General features: G+C 44.9%; 1 protein-coding gene across 2 annotated transcripts; it reads left to right on the top strand.

Moving 5' to 3' along the window:
* The first annotated feature begins 8,427 nt into the window (after positions 1 to 8,427).
* gap43 (growth associated protein 43) lies at positions 8,428 to 19,797 on the top strand. 2 transcript variants are annotated; one of them, XM_056244738.1, is made up of 4 exons: positions 8,428 to 8,651; positions 17,878 to 18,158; positions 18,189 to 18,412; positions 19,244 to 19,797. In XM_056244738.1, the coding sequence occupies exons 1-4, from the start codon at positions 8,622 to 8,624 to the stop codon at positions 19,309 to 19,311; spliced, it is 603 nt and encodes a 200-aa protein (XP_056100713.1). In that variant the 5' UTR covers positions 8,428 to 8,621; the 3' UTR covers positions 19,312 to 19,797. The 2 variants fall into 2 exon arrangements, with proteins under 2 accessions (XP_056100713.1, XP_056100712.1); XM_056244737.1 differs by having other exon boundaries at positions 8,429 to 8,651; positions 17,878 to 18,412.
* Positions 19,798 to 23,648: the final 3,851 nt, after the last annotated feature.

Raw genomic sequence — 23,648 nt, 5'->3', positions numbered from 1 at the left:
TAATCCCCCCTCCACCAAACAACCCCACACCGTAATCCTCCCCTCCACCAAACAACCCCACACCGTAATCCCCCTCCACCAAACAACCCCACACCGTAATCCTCCCCTCCACCAAACAACCCCACACCGTAATCCTCCCCTCCACCAAACAACCCCACACCGTAATCCCCCCTCCACCAAACAACCCCACACCGTAATCCTCCCCTCCACCAAACAACCCCACACCGTAATCCCCCCTCCACCAAACAACCCCACACCGTAATCCTCCCTCCACCAAACAACCCCACACCATAATCCCCCCTCCACCAAACAACCCCACACCATAATCCCCCCTCCACCAAACAACCCCACACCATAATCCCCCCTCCACCAAACAACCCCACACCGTAATCCCCCCTCCACCAAACAACCCCACACCATAACCCCCCTCCACCAAACAACCCCACACCATAACCCCCCTCCACCAAACAACCCCACACCATAACCCCCCTCCACCAAACAACCCCACACCATAATCCCCCCCTCCACCAAACAACCCCACACCATAACCCCCCTCCACCAAACAACCCCACACCATAACCCCCCTCCACCAAACAACCCCACACCGTAACCCCCCTCCACCAAACAGCCCCACACCGTAATCCCCCCTCCACCAAACAACCCCACACCGTAATCCCCCCTCCACCAAACAACCCCACACCATAACCCCCCCTCCACCAAACAGCCCCACACCGTAATCCCCCCTCCACCAAACAACCCCACACCGTAATCCCCCCTCCACCAAACAACCCCACACCATAATCCCCCCTCCACCAAACAACCCCACACCGTAATCCCCCCTCCACCAAACAACCCCACACCGTAATCCCCCCTCCACCAAACAACCCCACACCGTAATCCCCCCTCCACCAAACAACCCCACACCGTAATCCCCCCTCCACCAAACAACCCCACACCGTAATCCCCCCTCCACCAAACAACCCCACACCGTAATCCCCCCTCCACCAAACACCCCCACACCATAATCCCCCTCCACCAAACAACCCCACACCATAACCCCCCTCCACCAAACAACCCCACACCGTAATCCCCCCTCCACCAAACAACCCCACACCATAATCCCCCCTCCACCAAACAACCCCACACCATAATCCCCCCTCCACCAAACAACCCCACACCGTAATCCCCCCCACACCGTAATCCCTCCTCCACCAAACAACCCCACACCATAATCCTCCTCCACCAAACAACCCCACACCATAATCCCCCCCTCCACCAAACACCCCACACCATAATCCCCTTCCACCAAACAACCCCACACCATAATCCCCCCTCCACCAAACAACCCCACACCGTAATCCCCCCTCCACCAAACAACCCCACACCATAATCCCCCCTCCACCAAACAACCCCACACCATAATCCCCCCTCCACCAAACAAAGTGGGCAAGACCCATAGGGCCCTGAATTCGCGTTCGCAAAAAACTGTTTCCCTCTTGCAAGACTGGGCCTTCTTTGGGCCTTCACTGTCTCTAACCCTCACCCTGTCCGTGGCTTGTTGCCCCACCGTCAGGAGTAGTGAGGAATATTCTATGATTGAAGCCAAAATATCCCAGTAACGGTCATTGCCGATGATGTCGTTCGGAGTCGCGTCATCAAGGTCCCGCCCACAGACTCATTCGCAAGCACAGCTGTCAATCATGATGTCACACCTCGTTTTTATAGCATCTAATAACTCTGTGGCCGTTTACACAACACCGTTTTCAACTAAAAGCTTTCTATGTGTTTTGGCTGTTCATTTACACAACAACGGCATTTTGTAGGCCTGAAAACCCAAACCATTGAAAACCGTATTAAAGTGCAAGTTTTTGAAAACAATACTGGTCTTGTCTCCGTGTAAATGAGAAAAACATGAATTTGTGAAAACAATGACGTGTTACGTGTTCAGTCTATAGGTGTGTTAGTAGTGTGTTTCCTTACAGAGTGACATTGCCACCTACTGGCCTGGCAGCAGAATACAGCGTTTTTAATCGGTTTCCATTTACACGACAACAATGTACTTACTGAGATGTTTTTCCTTCGTGTATTTCGCATTTCGCATTGCAAAATGATCCCTGCTCACACGGGATGATCCCTGCTCACCGTGTGAGCAGGGATCATTTTGCAATGCGAAATGCGAAATACACGAAGGAAAAACATCTCAGTAAGTACATTGTTGTCGTGTAAATGTGAGCAGGGATCATTTTGCAATGCGAAATGCGAAATACACGAAGGAAAAACATCTCAGTAAGTACATTGTTGTCGTGTAAATGTACCCTAAAACCAAACTTATTAGAAAAACAAACACTTGAACATATACGTATGCATGATAACTACCTAAAATCACAGACACCATCTTTGGAAAAAACTATTTGAAGTGTAATTGGATTTTTTTAGTTTGGATCACGTCCCAATGGATTACATGGAGTTTATGACCTATAACACCGACAGCCACCAGGGGGCGCTCGAAACGCTTCTGCTTCACTCTTCAGGACGCGTGCCGGAAGCAAACATTGTTCTTCTATGGTTCTTTTTAATCTGTCTTGAGCAAGGGGGTAATCCATCGACCGGAAGTTGAAGCCGCCCGGGTGCCGCCATCTTGTAGCAGAACTTCACTTGCGTTAGCATTTCCATTGACTCCCATTCATTTTGGCGTCACTTTGACAGCAAATAACTTTACATCTGAGGCGTTTAAAGACTCCATTTGTCCATTATTTATTTCTAAAGAAACACGACAATGTATAAAGGGCTCCATTACCTTCTATGTTACACTATGGCCCCGTAGAAACAGATTTAGTAAAAATAGGCTAACGATTGCGTCATAACCACTCGACTCTCTGTCGCGCTGTACAGAAATGACCGTACAGACAGGAGGAGAAGCTCGCAGGCGATCGGGGGGACGTCCCGTCAAGAGAGAAGCCCATAGATAATGAGTCCATAAAAGCACTGGAATACTTACTCCTGCTCACTCACGCCAAAGAACTCTTTGCTCAAGTTCCCCGTCTCTGCAACATTAACGTTGGCAGTTTTCACGCACAGCTACTAGAAGAGTAACGTCTGTCAGACAGGTTGCTCACGTCATCAAGCTTAGTTTGAGTCGGTTTGAGTCTGCGCGTCAGGAACGGAAGTGCTCAAAAATGGGCTTCAACTGTCTCAACTGAGCTCCAATGAGATGGCTCTGTCCACTTCTTATACTGTCTATGGTCTTGAGATGGTATGGAAGTAAAGTAGCCTAATGCCAAATGTTTTTGAAACAAAAAGGTTTGTTGAATTGCACTAATTGAAATAAATATACATTGCATCAACCTGTGCTTGCATTTTAATGGGCTGAAATTCAACATAGTTTAGTATTTAAGCTGTGAATATTTTAATTCAAAACATTTCACACACATTTTCATTATTAAAAATTCAAAAATGGATATTCACCTTTCAGATTTCACTTCCAAAATCTTCATTCTGTTTAAAAATACAACCTATAATATTCGACAGGCAATTTTCAGTCCATTTTATTTCGCTTTACAAATTCACTTCCACAAATTCAGTGGTTCAAATTCGACAGAAAATTCAACATTCCACATCCGGGAACTGCAGGAAAAGCAGTGGATTACCGATGCATAATCTCCATCTGCAGTTAGTCGAGCTCACCAGCAGGGGGTGCAAGCGGCTGTTGACGAAGACCAGAGCAACGGGTGAGAGAGTCATTCATTCATAAAAACAGATTTACAGAATTTGAGCAAGCATTTATTGAAAATTTAAATGTAAAAATACAATGCATTAAAATGCAAGCACGGTTAATGCAATGCATATTTATTTCACTTACAATATAACCCTACTTTATGACAATGATAAAAAAAATGCTGCTTATGGTTTTATAGTCTGACCTCTTTTTATGAATGTGGTCAGTTTATTATTGGTTATGATGCATCTCAATCCATTTTCCTAAATAATATCAGTGTAATATGAATTTGTGGATGTAAAAGCATTTTGAGGAGTTTTTTTTAATGCTTTGACTGATATCTTAGAGCCCAGAGTGAGTCGCACCTCTCTAATGCATCCAGCACGAGTGTGTGTGTGTGTGTGTGTAAGTCATCCGCTCTGGATGTCGCTCTGGCCTGTTGCCATGGAGACGGCGCATCAGCGGAGATGCATGGGATTCGGCAGTGTCCGTGGGGTCCTGTGAACACACACACACACACACACATAGGAGGGAGAGATGGATGGAGTTTCACCATCAGCTGGAGTCAGAGGATGCCGTTTCCGTGTGGTTGCCGTGGCAACAGTTGCCAGCCTGATCGGGGGTGGAGGTGCAGTCGTTGTAGGGCGTCTGATGCAGACTGAAGGTATCACACACACACACACACACACACACAATCCGAATCAGCAAAATGCAAATGCACTAAAGTCATGAGCCTCACAGAAACACGGTTACACCTGAAACGCATCATTGTTACGTCTAAATGTCAGTATGGGGGAAGGGTTCTGCACTTGGCCTGTGTTTATTACTTAATATGATATTAATGTGCATTGTGTCATCATAAAATAGATACCTTGACTCTAATGGCTTCTAATGGCTCTAATTTCTGGTAATATACCACAGTGTTGAGTCCCTCAGGTTAACATCTTGTCATTTGTTAAGTTGTTTCTAAGCAGCTTTCCAGAGTCATAATTCACTCAGATATGATCATTTACTGATGTCCTTCAAACCTGTATGAATTTCTATCCTCCGCTGAACACAAAAGTATCTATTTTAAGAGCATTGGGAAACTAACAACATTGGACCCCATTGACTTTCAGTGATATTTGATTTCACACAAGAAAGAAAGTTCAGGTTTGGACCCATTTCCCCCGTATTTTTAGTAGTCAAGATGACCTTTAGTTCAGTGATGACCTCTGACCTCTGACGTCAGTTTTAGGGACAGATCCCGCTTTCTAGGTTTCGACATGTAGACCTACAGCTGATGAAGTAGGGTTAGGGTTAGGGTTAGGGTTAGGTCTGTATTCCAGTTAAACTGAGTAAATCAGCGCGTCTAACTCTCCGGGAATGATCCCCATTGATTTCTTTCAATGAGAGTTTCTCTTTTCTACAATTGATGAGTTTTACAGTTATTTTCCTGTTTATTACCGTGAAGCTGCTATGAAACATCTGTATAGTATAAAGCGCTGTAGAAATAAATGTTGTGAATGTTGTTTTTGTAAGAAAATACTGTTTAAAGTTGGTCTTTTCTCCTCTATTGTGTCGTATATCGAGTGAAGCGCTTCTCAAACAAGAACAAATGTGGGCGGGGCTTGATTGTGTCTGTTGGGAATTGATTGGATGGTTGTGGTTTGCTATTGGCCGATCTCATGTGAGTGACAGGTTATAGCCCCGCCCTCGTCATCAGAGAAGAGAAGAGGAACTTATTCTGATTCAAATTACAAGGAACATGAATTTAATATACACAATAATAAATCATTTATAATCAACACTGCAATATTGTCTACCAGAAAGGGAGTTGTAACATTTTATGTGTTTATTTTCTGTTCAAATTGGAAAAATAATAACATCGCTGTAGCGTGGTGAGAATGAAAAATCATGTTTGGTTCAATGTGTTACAGATTCTCAGTACTTCTTTCAGTGATGTACATATACGAGCAGTGAGAATGCGAAGGAAAGGTGTGTGTTTGAGAGCAGATGTGTGTGTTTAGAAGGTGTTTCACACACTGAGAGTCATGCGGTTCTGATGGAGATGTCCAGCTAATGGGTCAGAAAGGGTCCCTCAGGAACCGGCCTCTGGGATCCCACACACACACACACACACACACACACACACCCTGGGGCGAGAACACATGGGCATCATTCACAGCCGTTACCATGGGAACAGCAGCTTTAAAGGGGACATATCCTGAAAATCTGACTTTCTCCGTGTGTAAGTGCTGTAATCCGGCGCTTCTACCAACACAGAACACCTGAACAGTGAAACCCAGTAACTGTGTTCTGGTGAGCCTTTCTCTGCAAGCATTTAAAAAAATAAGCCGATCAGATTTCGCTCTCCTTCTGATGTATGAAGATGATCTTATTATAATATTCCCGGCCTTTAATCTGCAAGTTTACACACACCAGCCCACATTTGGTACCCTTCGGCATACCCTGACGCGCACCTCTCCAAAAATGTAACAACGCGTCAATTACACGCGGACACAAGCGCTGTGATTGGTCGGCTAGAACCTCTCCCTCGGGTTTCACAGGCTCCCTCTTCGTGTGTAAGTGCGCGTCAAAGCGGACAACAACGTAGAGCATTGCGGCGTAGGGGCTGCGGCGTAGAGCATTGCGGCGTAGAGCATTGCGGCGTAGGGGCTGCGGCGTAGGGGCTGCGGTGTAGGGGCTGCGGTGTAGGGCATTGCGGCGTAGGGGCTGCGGCGTAGGGCATTGCGGCGTAGGGGCTGCGGCGTAGGGGCTGCGGCGTAGGGGCTGCGGCGTAGGGGCTCTGGCGTAGGAGTTGCGGCGTAGGGGCTGCGGCGTAGGGCATTGCGGCGTAGGGGCTGTGGCGTAGGGGCTGCGGCGTAGGGGCTCTGGCGTAGGAGTTGCGGCGTAGGGGCTGCGGCGTAGGGCATTGCGGCGTCGGGGCTGCGGCGTAGGGGCTGCGGCGTAGGGGCTCTGGCGTAGGAGTTGCGGTGTAGGGGCTGCGGCGTAGGGGCTGCGGCGTAGGGGCTGCGGCGTAGGGGCTGCGGCGTAGGGCATTGCGGTGTAGGGGCTGCGGCGTAGGGGCTGCGGTGTAGGGGCTCCGGTGTAGGGGCTGCGGCGTAGGGGTTGCGGCGTAGGGGCTGCGGTGTAGGGGCTGCGGTGTAGGGGCTGCGGCGTAGGGGCTGCGGCGTAGGGGCTGCGGTGTAGGGGCTGCGGCGTAGGGGCTGCGGCGTAGGGGCTGCGGTGTAGGGGCAGCGGCGTAGGGGTTGCGGCGTAGGGGCTCCGGTGTAGGGGCTGCGGCGTAGGGGTTGCGGCGTAGGGGCTCCGGTGTAGGGGCTGCGGTGTAGGGGCTGCGGCGTAGGGGCTGCGGTGTAGGGGCTGCGGCGTAGGGGTTGCGGCGTAGGGGCTCCGGTGTAGGGGCTGCGGCGTAGGGGCTGCGGTGTAGGGGCTGCGGCGTAGGGGCTCCGGTGTAGGGGCTGCGGCGTAGGGGCTGCGGTGTAGGGGCTGCGGCGTAGGGGCTGCGGTGTAGGGGCTGCGGCGTAGGGGCTGCGGCGTAGGGGCTCCGGCGTAGGGGCTGCGGCGTAGGGGCTGCGGCGTAGGGGCTGCGGCGTAGGGGCTGCGGCGTAGGGGCTCCGGCGTAGGGGCTGCGGTGTAGGGGCTGCGGCGTAGGTGTTGCGGCGTAGGGGCTCCGGCATAGGTGTTGCGGCGTAGGGGCTCCAGCGTAGGTGTTGCGGCGTAGGGGCTCTGGCGTAGGTGTTGCGGCGTAGGGGCTCCGGCGTAGGTGTTGCGGCGTAGGGGCTCCGGCGTAGGTGTTGCGGCGTAGGGGCTCCGGCATAGGTGTTGCGGCGTAGGGGCTCTGGCGTAGGTGTTGCGGCGTAGGGGCTCTGGCGTAGGTGTTGCGGCGTAGGGGCTCCGGCGTAGGTGTTGCGGCGTAGGGGCTCCGGCGTAGGTGTTGCGGCGTAGGGGCTCCGGCATAGGTGTTGCGGCGTAGGGGCTCCGGCATAGGTGTTGCGGTGTAGGGGCTCCGGCGTAGGTCCGACGCAGAAGTATAAATCAGCCGTAAGGCTGCACTCGCTGCTGGTTATTCCTGATTCTGGATCAGTGAGATTGGCCTGTGTTGTCATTGCCTGAGTCTCTGAAGCTGGTGTAAAGGCCCCGCACTCTTCTGAACGGAGGCGGAGCTAAAGCTCATTTGCATTTAAAGGGACACACACACACACACACAAAAAGGCGTGTTTTTGCTCGCACCCAAAAAGGGGCAAATTTGACAAGCTATAAAAATGATCTGAGGAATATTTTGAGCTGAAATTTCACACACACATTCTCGAGACAACATAGATAGATTTATATAACATCTTGTGAAAAGGGGCATAATATGTCGCCTTTAATGTGGCCTGTTCCTGTGTTACAGATCTATTACACACACACACACACACACACACACACACACACACACACACACACACACACACACACACACACACACACACACACACACTCACACTCACACTCACTCACACACACACACACACACACACACACAATTGCTCATATAAGCACACTGGAACCTCAGTGGACAGATTTATGCTATTCAATCATTCGTATAGAGTGTGATCAGGGCGGGGGCCGCGCGCGCGTGTCCGCGGGAGGGGTGGGCGCAACGGGTTCACCGGCGCGCGCGTGAGTGTGTGTGTGTGTGTGTGTGTGTGTGAGGGAGGGGGTTTATAGGGTGGGATTTACTCTCATTGTTGGCAGTGGAGACAGACAGACAGTGTGACTGAGGCTCAACTGTGATGAGTTTAAGCATCAGAATCATCAGCTGTTGATACAGCCGGTGTGTGTGAACGACAGAGAGAGAGAGAGAGAGAGAGAAGCGAAGAGAAGAGGAAGAGACAGAGCGAGACGCTGAAAGGATACGACTATGCTGTGCTGTATCAGAAGAACTAAGCCGGTAAATATCTGGATTATTCACACTTTTGCTACTGTAACCTGTGTGAGGATGATGATGAGCGCGCGCACACACACACACACACACACTCTGTAAAGCGTGTGAGATCAGTGTTTAATCAGGACTGTACCTGTCAGACAGGTGTGTTTGATGCTCATGCTGCATTATAAGAGTGTAGTAGTGAAGCTGGAGTGTGTGTGTGGGTGTGAGAGAGATGAGTTTCAGGGTGTGGTGTGTGTGTGTCTCAACAGATATTAGTGTCTCGAGGGAATCATAATGATTTCTCTGGAGATGAAAGTTGGATGTAATTAACCTCTCAAGCGGGAATGTGAGTTTTTTATGAAGCAATGGAAGGTTTAATGTTCTAAAGGCTTTAGACGTGTGTGTGTGTGTGTGTGTGTGCCGCGCCTCGCGCCGCTTTTGAGGAATCCTGTCGCGTGTGTGTTCGGGTCTGTTGGACATCTTTACTCCTCTTTACCGCAGGTGAATCATTCGCCTCTCTTTTGTTCTTACACTCCACTGAACGCGACGCGAGACTGTGTGTGTGTGTGTGTGTGAGAGAGAGATGGAGCTGTAGACATGAGGAAGATGAAGGGTGTGGTCTTCTTGTCTCACTCCTGCAGAAACACGCGCGCGCGCGCCCACGCTTCTGCTCGAGTCTTTATTTGAATATTGTGGATCAGGTGCAGATCTGACGTCAGCGCGTTATAATGGAGCGTGAATATTCATGAGTCAGTGCAGGTGAATTATAAACGCGACAGGAAGATTTTAAGGCGTGTCTCGTGTGTGTGTGTGTGTGTGTGTGTGTGAGTGAGTGAGAGAGAGAGAGAGAGAGAGAGAGAGAGAGAGAGAGAGAGAGAGAGAGAGAGAGAGAGAGAGAGAGAGAGAGAGAGAGAGAGAGAGAGAGAGAGAGAGAGAGAGAGAGAGAGAGAGTGTGTGTGTGTTAGCGTGCGCGTCTCGTGTGAGAGAGAGAGTGTGTGTGTGTATGTATGTGTTCTGTAAGTGTGTGTGTGTGTGTGTGTGTGTGTGTGTCCCCTGTAGAGTGTGTCGTGGGTTGTGTGTGTGAGAGAGAGAGAGTGTGTGTGTGTGTGTGTGTTAGCGTGCGCGTCTCCTCTTGTGTGAGAGAGTGTGTGTGTGTATGTGTCCTGTAGAGTGTGTGTGTGTGTGTGTGTGTCGTGGAGTGTGTGTGTGTGTGTGTGTGTGTATGTGTCCTGTAGAGTGTGTGTGTGTGTGTGTGTCCTGTAGTGTGTGTGTGTGTGTGTGTGTGTGTGTGTGTGTGTGTGTGTGTGTGTGTCATGGAGTGTGTGTGTGTGTGGGGGGGCTGGTGAGTTTAAGGTGTGGCTCTCTTCACACACACTGCAAGACTGTTGAGATTTATCCTGCATAATTTTATTTAACATGCAGAAATATTTCCCCATAATCCGATGCTTTTAGATCCTGTGATGAGAGTATTTTCAGAACCAGAACCGGTCTCCAGAATCTCCATGTGAGACACCAGTTGATCTGAAACACTGATTTCTGTCGGATTATTGATCTAGGTTTCGCTACTGCTCATTTTATTGGCTTTTGTTTTAGCATGACCTTTGAACCCAACAACCAAAACCCGGTTACATTTCCAACCATCAAATGAAGTGACCCGTGACTCACAGACGTGTGTGTGTGTGTGAGGATGAGTTACGATCAGGCCTCGCTCCAGATGATGCTGTCAATCTCCTGACTGGACACGCCCTCTTTTTCCTGTAAAAAATGAATAACTCTTCAATTTCCAGACTTTTGTCTAGCAGGACACGTGACACGCTTATTTATTGCCTTTCCCCATCTCATATTTTAGTAGTCATCATAAATTAGGTATAAAACACTCATTTTTAAATCTGGCATCATGTTACCATGGAAACTGAGCTTTATAACCTTTTAGCTGGCTCCTCCCACTAGTGGGCGTTGTCGTTTTTAATATTTTACAAAAGTTTTGATGAAGTTTGGATAGTGTATTTTCACAGTTAACTGGTTAAACCCGTTCGTCATACGCGTGAAATATCTGTGCGTCGATCACATGATCAAATCTCTCATTAAACCTGATCACATCAAACGCTCCTGAAGATCAAGCTCATTTATAATTGCTTTTTTGTAGAAATCTTTTCAGTCTATTGTTAGTTTCATTCTAACAGTTATTCAGCCGTTAACGAGCTTTACTTCAGAGATCAGCTGATGATGTCATGATATGTGGTGCGAATGACTCAAGAGAATGACTCACTCTGAGTGACATCACACACACACACACACACACACACACACACCTGAGCAACAGGTCCAGACCCGAGCGCTGTGTGTGAGAACACCTGTTGACCATCACAATGTGTGTTATTTTAGTATCATTGAGTTACTATTATAGTTTTTATTAATAATACAAATCTGTACGCATCAGATATGACACTGACTGACAGCCAGAGATGCGCATTGATTGGCACTCAGTGTAACACAGGTCCTGAGAAGAGGCGCTGCATAAACCACCGCTCACACACCCAAGCCACACAGAGCAATAAATCCATATACATATGCAGAAATGGCATAATTCTCTGCAGTGCATTAGTAAGATTGCATATATAAATGAAAAAGTGTTTTGGAATCAAATAGCCTTCATCTAACTGTCATTCATTTGGCATGCATTCAGTTTGCATTTATGATTTTACAGTATTTTCATCTGCTTTAAGCTACTTATGAGTTTCTTCTATGAATGTTTTTGTCATGCATTATATATGTCACACATTTTCTTTCATTTTATGCTTGCTTTTTTTCATTAGACACATTTGAATATTAAATTAAAAGGCCCTCTGTGGACAAAAGCCTCCCTGGACCCTGATGGACGAGGTAAATATTGACCCTTAATATTCAGTATTCATATTTCTCCCTTTTTTTCTTCTTGGTCTGATGTCAATCTCTTTCATATCTTCACATTTGCTTTGCTTTTAGCTTTGTCATGTTATGCAGATTATTAATATATACAAGCCAATTATATGTGATATTGGTTGCGAGCAGAAAACACACTGACGTGAAATGAGTGTGTGATCCTGAAGAGACTGAACTCGGACTCACTCCAGCTCTGATGGCGTTAATCACGTCTGGATGAATCCCAAAGGGAAGGTGGACTTTTCTGCAGGAGTCTTGTGAGACACGGACACAGTCTGTCCACGATTCTTGAGATCCATCTGGATAATTATCACTCACTTCAATGAAAAGTTTTTTAAACAAAAGGGACACAAAGTCTTTTCCTTGAGACTGAAGTTGAGACTCACTGATCCTTCATGTCACCAATCCCAGGAAAATTGCTCGGCATGCTTGTAATTGTGGGATTGCAGCAGCTGAACGTACTTCCAAGTTCTAGTTAGAAATCACTGATCCGGATTCTTCAACTGGACATCAGTATTAGCCGCGTTTCCACCGAAATTACCTGGAACAATTTGTCCCAGGAACTTTTTCCCCCAGACCTGTTGCTGTCTGCGTTTCCACCGCGGTCTAAAGTACCGTGAAGATTAGGCAAATAGTCCGGTGACGTAGGACTGCGCGCGACCTTACAGTTCCCGCTGGAATTCATCCTCTGAATTTAAGCTTAATAAAGCCTGAACCTCGTCGTCGGTTCATCTGTCATTTTTTAAACTCCATTGTTGATTCGAATAGCAAACAACTGTTACTGCACGCCTCGCAACAGATGTATAAAAATGGTGGTCACAAGCAGGGACATTCCGAGGGGGAAATATTTACACTGAGTACCAGCCCTAAGTCCCTAGTTCCTGGGGAAAGTTCCTGCGGTGGAAACGCAGTTATAATAGTACATACAGATGCATGATGGGACGGGTTTTTCCTTTGGCCGCTCACTGTAAAGGCTCGTTCACACCAACGACAATAACTATAACAATATAGTTTTAAAAATCATTCAGAAATGTAAAAGAGTCCACACCACAGCATATAATAAACAGACCGATATTGTGTGTTGGTGTGGATGCTAATATAGTTATCGTTATACTTGAGAAACCGATCCATGTGTCCAGTCAGTCGGTCCATGTTGTTTGTAGCTTCACCAATTTGGCTTGACTTGTCAGTTCTCTATTGTATTGAGACTATCTCTCCACTCCGACACACATCCTATATGTAGGGAAATTTGACCCTCCAGGTCTGGTAACGTGGGAACTCTTCAAGACAATCCGGCTTAGTGCCCTATAAAACACCTAGAGTGGTGTGGATTCATTGCTTTTTGATCTCCACTTTATTGCAAGACGTGGAAGCTCAATACTTTATTTAGCGCATAATCCACTTACTTTAAAGTCGGGCGTCTGTCTGTGGGCAGCCTCTCAGGATTGCTGTGTAAAGTTTTCTCATTTCAGTTGCATTGATAGAAGTTCTATGTCAGGCGTTTTGCATGCGGTTGCTTACACTAACGCACCTAGGAGCAGCAGTAAGATCCGAGCGAACTTCTTTCGTCCCATCCATTACTCTGTGTCTCTGGTGTGCCGCGAAGTGGCCAATCCAGTCAAATACGTTGGATGCACATTGTAGTGTAAACATTCACGGGTTGCTTCCTGGGTGTTCTGGTATCGGGTTGCCCAAGCTCCCTATTGGCAAGGGTCGCAGCTTGGGCTCTTTCAACTCTGACTTAGGGGTTGCAGTTTTCCGGTGTACCTCCCCTGACAAGGGTTCCTTTGTGACCTACAGTTGTAGACCCACAACAAAGAGAAATATTGTGGGAAGAGATTATTGGACTCCTCAAAAAAAGGGGCCATCAGGGACGTGGAAATAGGCAACCGACAAGCCATTTTTTTCCTTATTATTTCTCCATACCCAAACGAGATGGGTACCTACACCCAATCTTGGACCTCAGGGGTCTAAACAAATATCTTCGGCCCCTTGAAATGAAAAATGATGACAGTTCCAAGGGTACGACAGCGATTCGTTTGCCACTCTCGATCTCAAGGATGCCTACTTCCAGATCCCTATGTAGGAAGGTCAATGGCAGTTTCTGAGGTTTCAGTTTGAAAACAGGACCTACAAATTTAGAATTCTCCCCTTCGGCATTGCCTTGGTGTCATGATTCTGCCATCTAGTTCTTGTTCTTTCATTCTTGAGGCAGGATCATGACAGAACCATGTTTTGTGTGCAAGCACATGGCCTTTGGTTTGGGCCATGTGCTTGTGTTGTCTCGTCCTCTGGCCCCGCCCCCTTGTTATCCTCGTTTTGTCATTATTGTTTCATCAGTGTCACCTGTGCCCTTGTGATTGTCTCCCTTATATAATCTCCTTGTGGTTGTTACTTGTTGCTTGTTCGTTTTGTATCCTGTCTGTGAGTAATCCAGTGTAGTGTATTGTCAAGTCAAGCTTATTGTCAGATTTGCTCTATGTTCATTGGCAAGTTCGGTGTCTAGTTATAATCAAGTCTTGTCAGTGTTTGTTTTGCCTTGTAAATGTTCGTTTGCCCCCTTGTGGGTTTTTGTTTTCTGTTTATAAATAAAGCTGTGTTTAGAGAATACTGTCTGCGCTTGGGTTCGTATCTGAGACCGTGACAGAACGAACAAGCCATTTTTGAACCCAGCAGACAGTATGTCCCTTCCCGCCAGACGCCAGTTAGATGACCATGAGCAATGGTGGCAGTCGACTACCGCCGATATGAAGAGGGGCAAGGCTCCGTTTTCTCACCAGGGAGAGAAGTCCCTGGAGAGATATGCCCAGGCCCTGGAGGAGAGGAGGACATTCATGCCGGAGATCCTCCTCAATTCCTACTTCATCGCGGGTCTCAATGCACCTCCTCCTTTGACTGAACGGGAGGGCCTGATCCGGCGCCCGTTCCGTGAAGTGGTGGACCATGTGTGTCGGGAGGAGCTGCAGGGTCCCACTAGGACATTGCCATCTTTCTCACTCCCAGTGATCCCGGAGGGTCGTGTCCTAGCTGTCGCAACGCTTGGGGACCATGTTCTCTCCACCTCGACTCCCGAAACACCTGCCATAGCTGTAAGCCTCCGTGGAAAGAGAGGAAGACGGGTGTCGTGGGAGTCCGCATCGGAGGCCTCTTCTACTGAGTCGGCTTTGCCTGTGGCGGTCCTTCCAGTTTCAGCAACGGCCCCTGCGGTGATCACCTTACCGATCACAAGTCCGGCTATGGCTTCTGCCCCGCGGCCAAGGAGAAAGAGGAGGAAGAGAGCTTCTTGTCCTCAGTCTCCTTCTGGGTCCGTGTTGGCTCTCCAGCCCGCTGCTGCTATTCCTGTCCATGTGGAGGTTAATGGGAAAGTGACTGAGTCCAGCCCTGTCCCAGTTAAGAAGTCCATTCCTGTCCACGCTGAGGTTGATGGGAAAGTGACTGAGTCCAGCCCTGTCCCAGCTAAGGAGTCCATTCCTGTCCACGCTGACGGTGTTGGGAAAGTGACCGAGTTGAGCCCTATTCCAGCTAAGGAGTCCAGTCCTGTTCCAGCTTCACAGCCAGCCGCAGCGCCTTTTGTCTTTGTTCCACAGTCGCCTGTTGCACCCCCTGTCTCAGTTCCGTTGCTGGTTCCAGGGTTCCCAGTCTTGGTTCCTGTTACGTCTCCGCTGCCAGCTGCAGCGGCAGCGGCACGTGCTTTGTCCCCTGTTGTTCCCCCGGTCACCCCTGCTACTGTTTTACCCCGGTCTGTCCTCCCCAAGACTGTACCTTATGTGCCTCCGCCCAGACCTGTTCGGTCTCCTTGTCCTCAGCCCTCGCCCACGTCCAGTGAGTCTAAGACTTTTTTCCCACCCGTCCACTCTGGACCTCCGCCTATGAACTCTTTTGTTCCCCCACCCCCCCTCCCTTGTTTGTTATTTTTATTGTGTCACCCAAATCCTGTTATTGTGTATTCTTGTTTGCCAATGTTGTTAACTGTTATGTTTTGTTGGCTTGTGTCTATTTTGCAGTCTGTCATGTCCCGTGTTTGACGTTCCCTTGAGGAGCGTCTGGAAGCCGCTCCTTAAGGGAGGCGTTCTGTCATGATTCTGCCATCTAGTTCTTGTTCTTTAATTCTTGAGGCAGGATCATGACAGAACCATGTTTTGTGTGCAAGCACATGGCCTTTGGTTTGGGCCATGTGCTTGTGTTGTCTCGTCCTCTGGCCCCGCCCCCTTGTTATCCTCGTTTTGTCATTATTGTTTCATCAGTGTCACCTGTGCCCTTGTGATTGTCTCCCTTATATAATCTCCTTGTGGTTGTTACTTGTTGCTTGTTCATTTTGTATCCTGTCTGTGAGTAATCCAGTCTAGTGTATTGTCAAGTCAAGCTTATTGTCAGATTTGCTCTATGTTCATTGTCAAGTTCGGTGTCTAGTTATAATCAAGTCTTGTCAGTGTTTGTTTTGCCTTGTAAATGTTCGTTTGCCCCCTTGTGGGTTTTTGTTTTCTGTTTATAAATAAAGCTGTGTTTAGAGAATACTGTCTGTGCTTGGGTTCGTATCTGAGACCGTGACACTTGGTCCCTCGGACATTCACAAGTTCAGAGTCCTTCCCTTCGGCATTGCCTTGGCCCAGACGCGGTCCTGGCACCCCTTCACCGTCTAGGTATCAGGGTCTTGAATTATCTAGATGACTGGTTGGTATGTGCACAGACAGAAAAATTATGCAGGCAACATGTGTTTGTGCTTGTGAACCATCTCCAATGCTTGGGTCTTAAGATGAAGAAGAGAAAGCCATCTCGAATCACTCAGTTTTTGATTCTGATTTTAGACTCCAGAAAAGCAATTACAAACTATGTGGGCACTGTTGTAGCCTGATTTCTCAATTCCTCAATGGTGCTCTAAGATGCACAGCACAAAATACAAGACATATCGTACCACAGTGGACTTCGATCGAGTCCTGATGGCACTTCAGAAATTTCCATTTGAGCCCCTTGAATCAGCAGACCTGAAACTGTGGTCTCTAAAGTCAGCCTTCCTCCTGGTAATAACCTCTGCTTAAAAAAAAAGGATGGGGGAACTTCATGCTCTCTAAGTCCATTAAAGCTGCTGTAGGTTTATGCCTGAGGGTTCAGGGGTTATAGTGCACCCAAACCCAGCTTTTCGGCCAAAAATGCTGTCTGATCTACACCTAAATCAATGAGTTGAACTTCATACCTTTTTATTCCACAAGACAATGAGGAGATGGAACAAAGACAGTCACCAATTTGCCCAGTGAGAACAATGTCAGTCTATCTGAAGCGCCATTCAGAAAACGATTTGCTGTTTGTATGCTTGTTGTGGCAAGCCACTATCTAAGGTGAGGTATTCGCATTGTGTTGTAGAGACAATCCAGATGGCGAATGGACCACCATTGCTAGGACTGAGGGCACGCTCAACTCGAGGGGTTGAAACCTCATGGGCTCTGTAGGAGATTTGTGACGCAGCCACATGGTCATCTCCATCCAACTTTACTAAGTTTTATAGACTGAATGTTTGAGCCAGTCCCTCCTTTGCGGAGCTGGGTGCAACTAGAAACTATTTAAACTACATTTAAATATGTAAATATTGTATATAGTTAATCTGTTCATCTTCCGAATCTTCCCGTACAATAGAATCTGTAACAGAGTGGAGAGATAGTCTCAATACGATAGAGAACATTCGGTTACAATGTAACCTTGGTTCTCTGAGTAAAGAGACTATCTTTCCACCCTGAGGCTGCTCTGGGACATGTTCCGATCAAAGGATAGCAGTGAATTCACGCACTATGGGTATTTTATAGAGCACTAATAAATGTTGTTGAAGATTAGAGTATCCACGCCACTAGACCTGGAGGGTCAAATTCCCGTACATATTGAATATGTAACGGAGTGGAGTGATAGTCTCTTCACTCAGAGAACCAATGTTACATCGTAACTGAACTTTTTCTCTATTTCAGCTTAGCTAGTATCATGGTGGAACTAGCTGAACAGTAAGACCTCTGGATTAACCTGTTAACTGACCCCCCCCCCTGTCAAATCAAGTTGTCTTCCAAATTTGAAGTTGATATCACAAAAATTGAGGTTCTTAAACTTAACCAAAAATAGCCACCGGGTTACACTGATGCATTCTCCTATCACAGATTTCTATCACTCTGTCACAAAACTGCGGCCAAATATGAAACCTTTCCAACGATGAAACCTTTCTCAGATCTTTCAATGATATGTGTGAGAAAGACAGTTTGTGTGTGTGCTTGAATGTTTTACGGCTACAAGTGAGCAGCTCGGATGAGTCCATTTGAGTTACTGATGGTGTTTGTGTTTCTGGTCTCAGGTTGAGAAGAATGAAGAGGCCGATCAGGAGATCAAGCAGGATGGAACCAAACCGGAGGAAAACGCCCACAAGGCCGCCACCAAGATCCAGGCCAGCTTCCGCGGACACATCACCCGGAAAAAAATGAAAGACGGAGAGAAAGACGAGGACAACGACGCCGCTCCGGACGAGTCTACCGAAACCACGGAGGAGAAGAAGGAGCGAGTCTCTCCATCTGAGGAGAAACCGGCTGAGGTTTCCACGGAAACAGCCGAGGAGAGCAAGGAAGCCGAGCAGCCTAACTCGCCCGCTGCAGCAGAAGCCCCGCCCACCTCAACCGAAGCCCCGCCCTCTTCAGCAGCTGACCCCACCCCCTCAGACACGCCCACTAAAGAGGAGGAGCAGCTGAAGGAAGCGGTCGAGCCTAAAGAGGCCGAGAGCACGGCGAGCACCGACGATGCCAACGCACAGAAGGAGGAGAAGCAGGAGGAAGCCAAACAAGCCGATGTGCCTGAAGCCGCCGAGAGCCAGGAAACAGACCAAATAGACAAAAAAGGTGTGTCAGAAACACAAACACTCAGGGCCCTATCATGCACTCGATTTAATCAAGTGTAAAATAACACTGCACTTTATCAATAAAATCTACATTACAGATATAGTTACAGAAGTTATTCAGTGAAGAGCGAGTGTGTGTTCTAAGTCTTCTGTTGTGTGATTAGTGTTATTATAGAGACGGAGGAATATTAGTGTTATTATAGAGACGGAGGAATATGAGCGCTGTCCCTTTAAGAGCTGCACGGGTCCAGTACACTGATACACACGAGGACAGAACACACAGTCTCTCGCTCCAGTGGGTTAAAGCATGGAGAAATGCTCAGAGAGAAATCGATAAGAGGAATCGAGATATTAATTCTATAACAAGTATCTGATTCCTGACCTCAAGTATTCGATTCCAGAATTGGATTTCGATTCCCAACCCTACTCATGAATATAAAGGCTGTTGTTGAATTGTGATATACATAGGTATATAAAAACTGGGTAACACTTTACAGTAAGGTTTCAACAAACAACTCCATTCGTTAAAAAGAACTGACAATGATTCAGTTGTATTTTTTTAAAACTTATGTTAGCAAAGATGAAAAAGTACTGTAGAATATGTATTCCTTCTTGTTAGTTAATGCATTAACTAATGGGATCTTGTGGTAAATGTTTCCCAAAACTGACAGAAAAGTAAACCCGCTATACATTATCTCTAATCCATTCCAGTTCTCTGTGGTTTGACTGAAAGCTCTTCACTGAGCAGAGTTTCCGCCTCGGTCTCATTCATGAGCATATGAACATTAACCCAAGCAGAGGTTTGTAAGCGTGTTTGTTGTGATCTTTCCAGAGGCCGTGGAAGACTCTAAACCAGCAGAGGAATCCGTTTCAGACGCCGGCAAAGAGGAGAACGTTTAACACACGACCAGAGAAATGTAAAGCATCAATGATTGACAGACTGCTCTTTACCCTGATGATGAAGACAGTCTGCTTTTATGTTTGTCCTCTTTTCTGGCGTGGCAAAGATTTTCTGACATTTGGAGGGAGTTTTCCGATGCTGACGTCAGCGAAGGACACACACCTTGAGCTCTTCTTCTTCTTCTTCTTCTTCTTCTCCTTCAGTGATCTCTTCTGTCCATCGTCTGCATGGCATGAGAATCCTTCCTCCAGAGACCAGAACCTTCTCACACGCACACAACTAATACATGTGGCTTCTTTTCATGTCTGTGGTGTTATATGACCGTTTAATTGGAGATTATTGCTGCACTGATGTTAAAAATTGAGAAAATCCAACAAAAAAGAAAAAGCGCCAGCCTTTCTTGTTCAAGTGAGTTTGAATATAAGGAGTAAAATCGTGGAAAATGGTTTCATGTCTGTTTTCAAAATAAAGAAATGTGCCAATTATGTCGACGACGTGCCTTGTTCTTTCAGCCTGAGTTTGTCTGCGGATCACATGCGATTTCATTTACAGTTGATGATTATTAATCGGGATCATATCTAATGTCAGGTGTGTGATCAAATCAACAGTTTTAATCTTTATCTGCGAGAGCTAAACGATTCTAATGTGAATTCTGCAGCTTCACATGATGAAGCACAAACGCATTATTAACCAGTCTGTCTTGTACTGTCACATGCTCAGATTACACCTTTAAAGCAGTTTATTTCATTATTGCAGACAATAATGAAATAAAATGTTTGAAATTAATATGTTGCTGAAGTACCTTCAGTTTTCAGTGAATATGAGGACGAGGGTTTATAAGAATGAAGACAGACCGCTATTATTTTATTATATTCAGTATGATAATCTCTGTGTAAACATATAATATTAAATAAACTGTACAGAATTAATACTGCTATTAGAAATAAAATATCTATTAAATACATGGCGATGTTACTGTAGTGTGCACTTGTTATAAGAAGCATGTGCAACTATTGCCAGAGATCAGGCCTGGATAATTCTCTTTGCTTTTAACATTGTTTCACTCACTGGCCCTGCATTATTAATTACAGGTAAATGTGTGGATTTATCAGTTTCCCTTAGCAATTGATCATAAATCATTAACCTAAACATTCATATTTCGCTTCTGTAAAAAAGAAAAAGAAAAGAAAAACTTATGAAAAGTGTACTTATAAAATACCTATGAAAAGTGTATTTATAAAAAATTCTTATGAAAAGTGTACTTCAAATATTTATAAAATGCGTATTTCTAAGATACTTATGAAAAGTGTACAAATAAAATACTTATGAAAAGTATACTTATAAAAAGTGTACTTATAAAAAATACTTATGAAAAGTGTACTTATAAAAAATACTTATGAAAAGTGTACTTATAAAAAATACTTATGAAAAGTGTACTTATAAAAAGTGTACTTATAAAAAATACTTATAAAAAGTGTACTTATAAAAAATACTTATGAAAAGTGTACAAATAAAATACTTATGAAAAGTGTACTTATAAAAAAATACTTATAAAAGTGTACTTATAAAAAATACTTATGAAAAGTGTACTTATAAAAAATACTTATGAAAAGTGTACAAATAAAATACTTATGAAAAGTGTACTTATAAAAAATACTTATAAAAAATACTTATGAAAAGTGTACAAATAAAATACTTATGAAAAGTATACTTATAAAAAGTGTACTTATAAAAAATACTTATGAAAAGTGTACTTATAAAAAATACTTATGAAAAGTGTACTTATAAAAAAATACTTATAAAAAGTGTACTTATAAAAAATACTTATGAAAAGTATACTTATAAAAAGTGTACTTATAAAAAATACTTATGAAAAGTGTACAAATAAAATACTTATGAAAAGTGTACTTATAAAAAATACTTATAAAAAATACTTATGAAAAGTGTACAAATAAAATACTTATGAAAAGTATACTTATAAAAAGTGTACTTATAAAAAATACTTATGAAAAGTGTACTTATAAAAAATACTTATGAAAAGTGTACTTATAAAAAAATACTTATAAAAAGTGTACTTATAAAAAATACTTATGAAAAGTATACTTATAAAAAGTGTACTTATAAAAAATACTTATGAAAAGTGTACTTATAAAAAAATACTTATAAAAAGTGTACTTATAAAAAATACTTATGAAAAGTGTACAAATAAAATACTTATGAAAAGTGTACCTATAAAAAGTGTACTTATAAAAAATACTTATGAAAAGTGTACTTATAAAGAAATACTTATGAAAAGTGTACTTATAAAGAAATACTTATGAAAAGTGTACTTATAAAATACTTGTTTAACACATACCAACGTAATCATTCTGTGGTCTAACAGGAAGCGTTAGCCCTGATTTGGGCCTTGCAGCATTTTGCTGTTTGCATTAACTCCTGTGCACCTATTGTGATATATACGGATCATAATCCATAAACCTTTCTGGATTCTTTGCAGTGTCCGAATCAGAGGTCCTTATTTTTGCAATCCTTCTGTCTGGATATTCGACACATACGAGGATCTGAAAATGTGTCACGCTCCTGATGTATTTTCATCTATTGGATTTGACATGTTATTCCCTTTGGTGTTTTTGGTCCTGAACGTGTGTGTACACTATGCCTGTTTGAGTTTTGTTATGTTTTGTTACAGGGATCTTTGTGGGAGTCCCTGTCTTATGGGGAGGGGTGTGACGACCTCTGCTGTTGGTTTTGGGAATTGCAGTTTGGTACCTGATCCCACTAATTGCCTCAATTGGCAGTCAACTGGAAACACCCGTGACCGTGCCTTAGACGCTTCTTAAGAGATCACCCACTGGGCCAAGGCAGAGGGAACTTTGCTTTTGGACTTTGCTTGCGTCGTATTTTGTTACCTTTTGCATTTACATTTCAGCTTCAACATTGCATTACACTGTCAACCATGCATCTTGCTTTACACACTGATCTTGCTGATGAATACAGAAACACTCTTATTTTCATTCTATTATTTAGTTAAATAAACATTACTTTTGAGCTTATAATTTGGTTTACGTGTCCCTTGTTTTTGTTGCTTCCCTTGAGCCAAGGGTCGTAACACAATTACAAATACCATACAAACTCATAACTGTAATCTCTGGGAAACATTTGTGATGAAATGAGTTGAGGATCATGTTATCTGTTGTAAAGAACGCCCAACGGCGTGGCGAAGGCATCATGTGTGTGTGTCTTTTTCAGCGCTCCAGTGAAGTTCACTTAGTTTATTAGAATTTAGTTTCAGTATTGGGTTAGCTCTACGCTTAATCTGACTCAAGTTTCGAATGATGATCAAATTTAGATTTTGTTATTAGAAAATAATCATAAATATTGATTATGATTTAATTTAGACCTTTGATTATTCTGGGTACCCCATACTTTCAAATATTCATTCATATGAAGTTTCAATCTTTCTCATAATACCAATGACTGTAATGAAACTAAGACCATTTTTCCAATCGCACTGAGACATTTAAAATGATCCCAAACATGAAAAGGAAAAACAACATCACATGTGATATAGACCGTCTCAGTGGAGGAGGGAGAGGGGGATGCAGAGACCAGGAAGGAGAAACGTTTGGACAAGACGATGTGCTGCGGCGTGAACACACACTTCAGCTGTCGCGACTCCTGAGGTCGACCGGTACACACTTACACAAACCCGAAACATAACAATGCCAATCAATACATAACACACTGAAAACAGAACTTGTAGGATTTGATAAAATCCTCGTACACTGTAAAAATATACTTGGTTTAACTTAAAAAAAGTAAGTTTCCTGTGGGAGTGTGTGTGTGTGTGGGATTGAGTGTGTGTGTGTGGGTGTGTGTGAAGTTTTGACACTGAGATGAACCATACACTTGTACTGAGCTCATTAGGGTTATAGAAGTCATAAGTGATTTTATTCCTCTGTGTGTATGTGTACGTGTGTGTGTGTGTGTGTGTGTGTGTGTGTTTGTGTGTGTGTGTTTGTGTGTGATACTGTATCTGTCCCCCTCCACTGCTCTAATTACTCAAGACCAACTTTAGAAGAAACCTCAACGGTCCAGAAACCTGGAGTGTGTTCAGTGTGATGTGTTCTTCTTCATCCGCCTGGATGTGTGTGTGTATCCTGGAGTGTGTTCAGTGTGATGTGTTCTTCTTAATCCGCCTGGATGTGTGTGTGTGTATCCTGAAGTGTGTTCAGTGTGATGTGTTCTTCTTCATCCGCCTGGATGTGTGTGTGTATCCTGGAGTGTGTTCAGTGTGATGTGTTCTTCTTAATCCGCCTGGATGTGTGTGTGTATC

Source organism: Rhinichthys klamathensis, unplaced genomic scaffold (genome assembly GCF_029890125.1).
Source record: "Rhinichthys klamathensis goyatoka isolate OS25496 unplaced genomic scaffold, OSU_Roscu_1.1 h1tg001066l_1, whole genome shotgun sequence".
NCBI lineage: Eukaryota > Metazoa > Chordata > Actinopteri > Cypriniformes > Leuciscidae > Rhinichthys > Rhinichthys klamathensis.
Note: the sequence above shows the minus strand (reverse complement) of the source record. Positions and strands in the feature narration are given on the sequence as shown.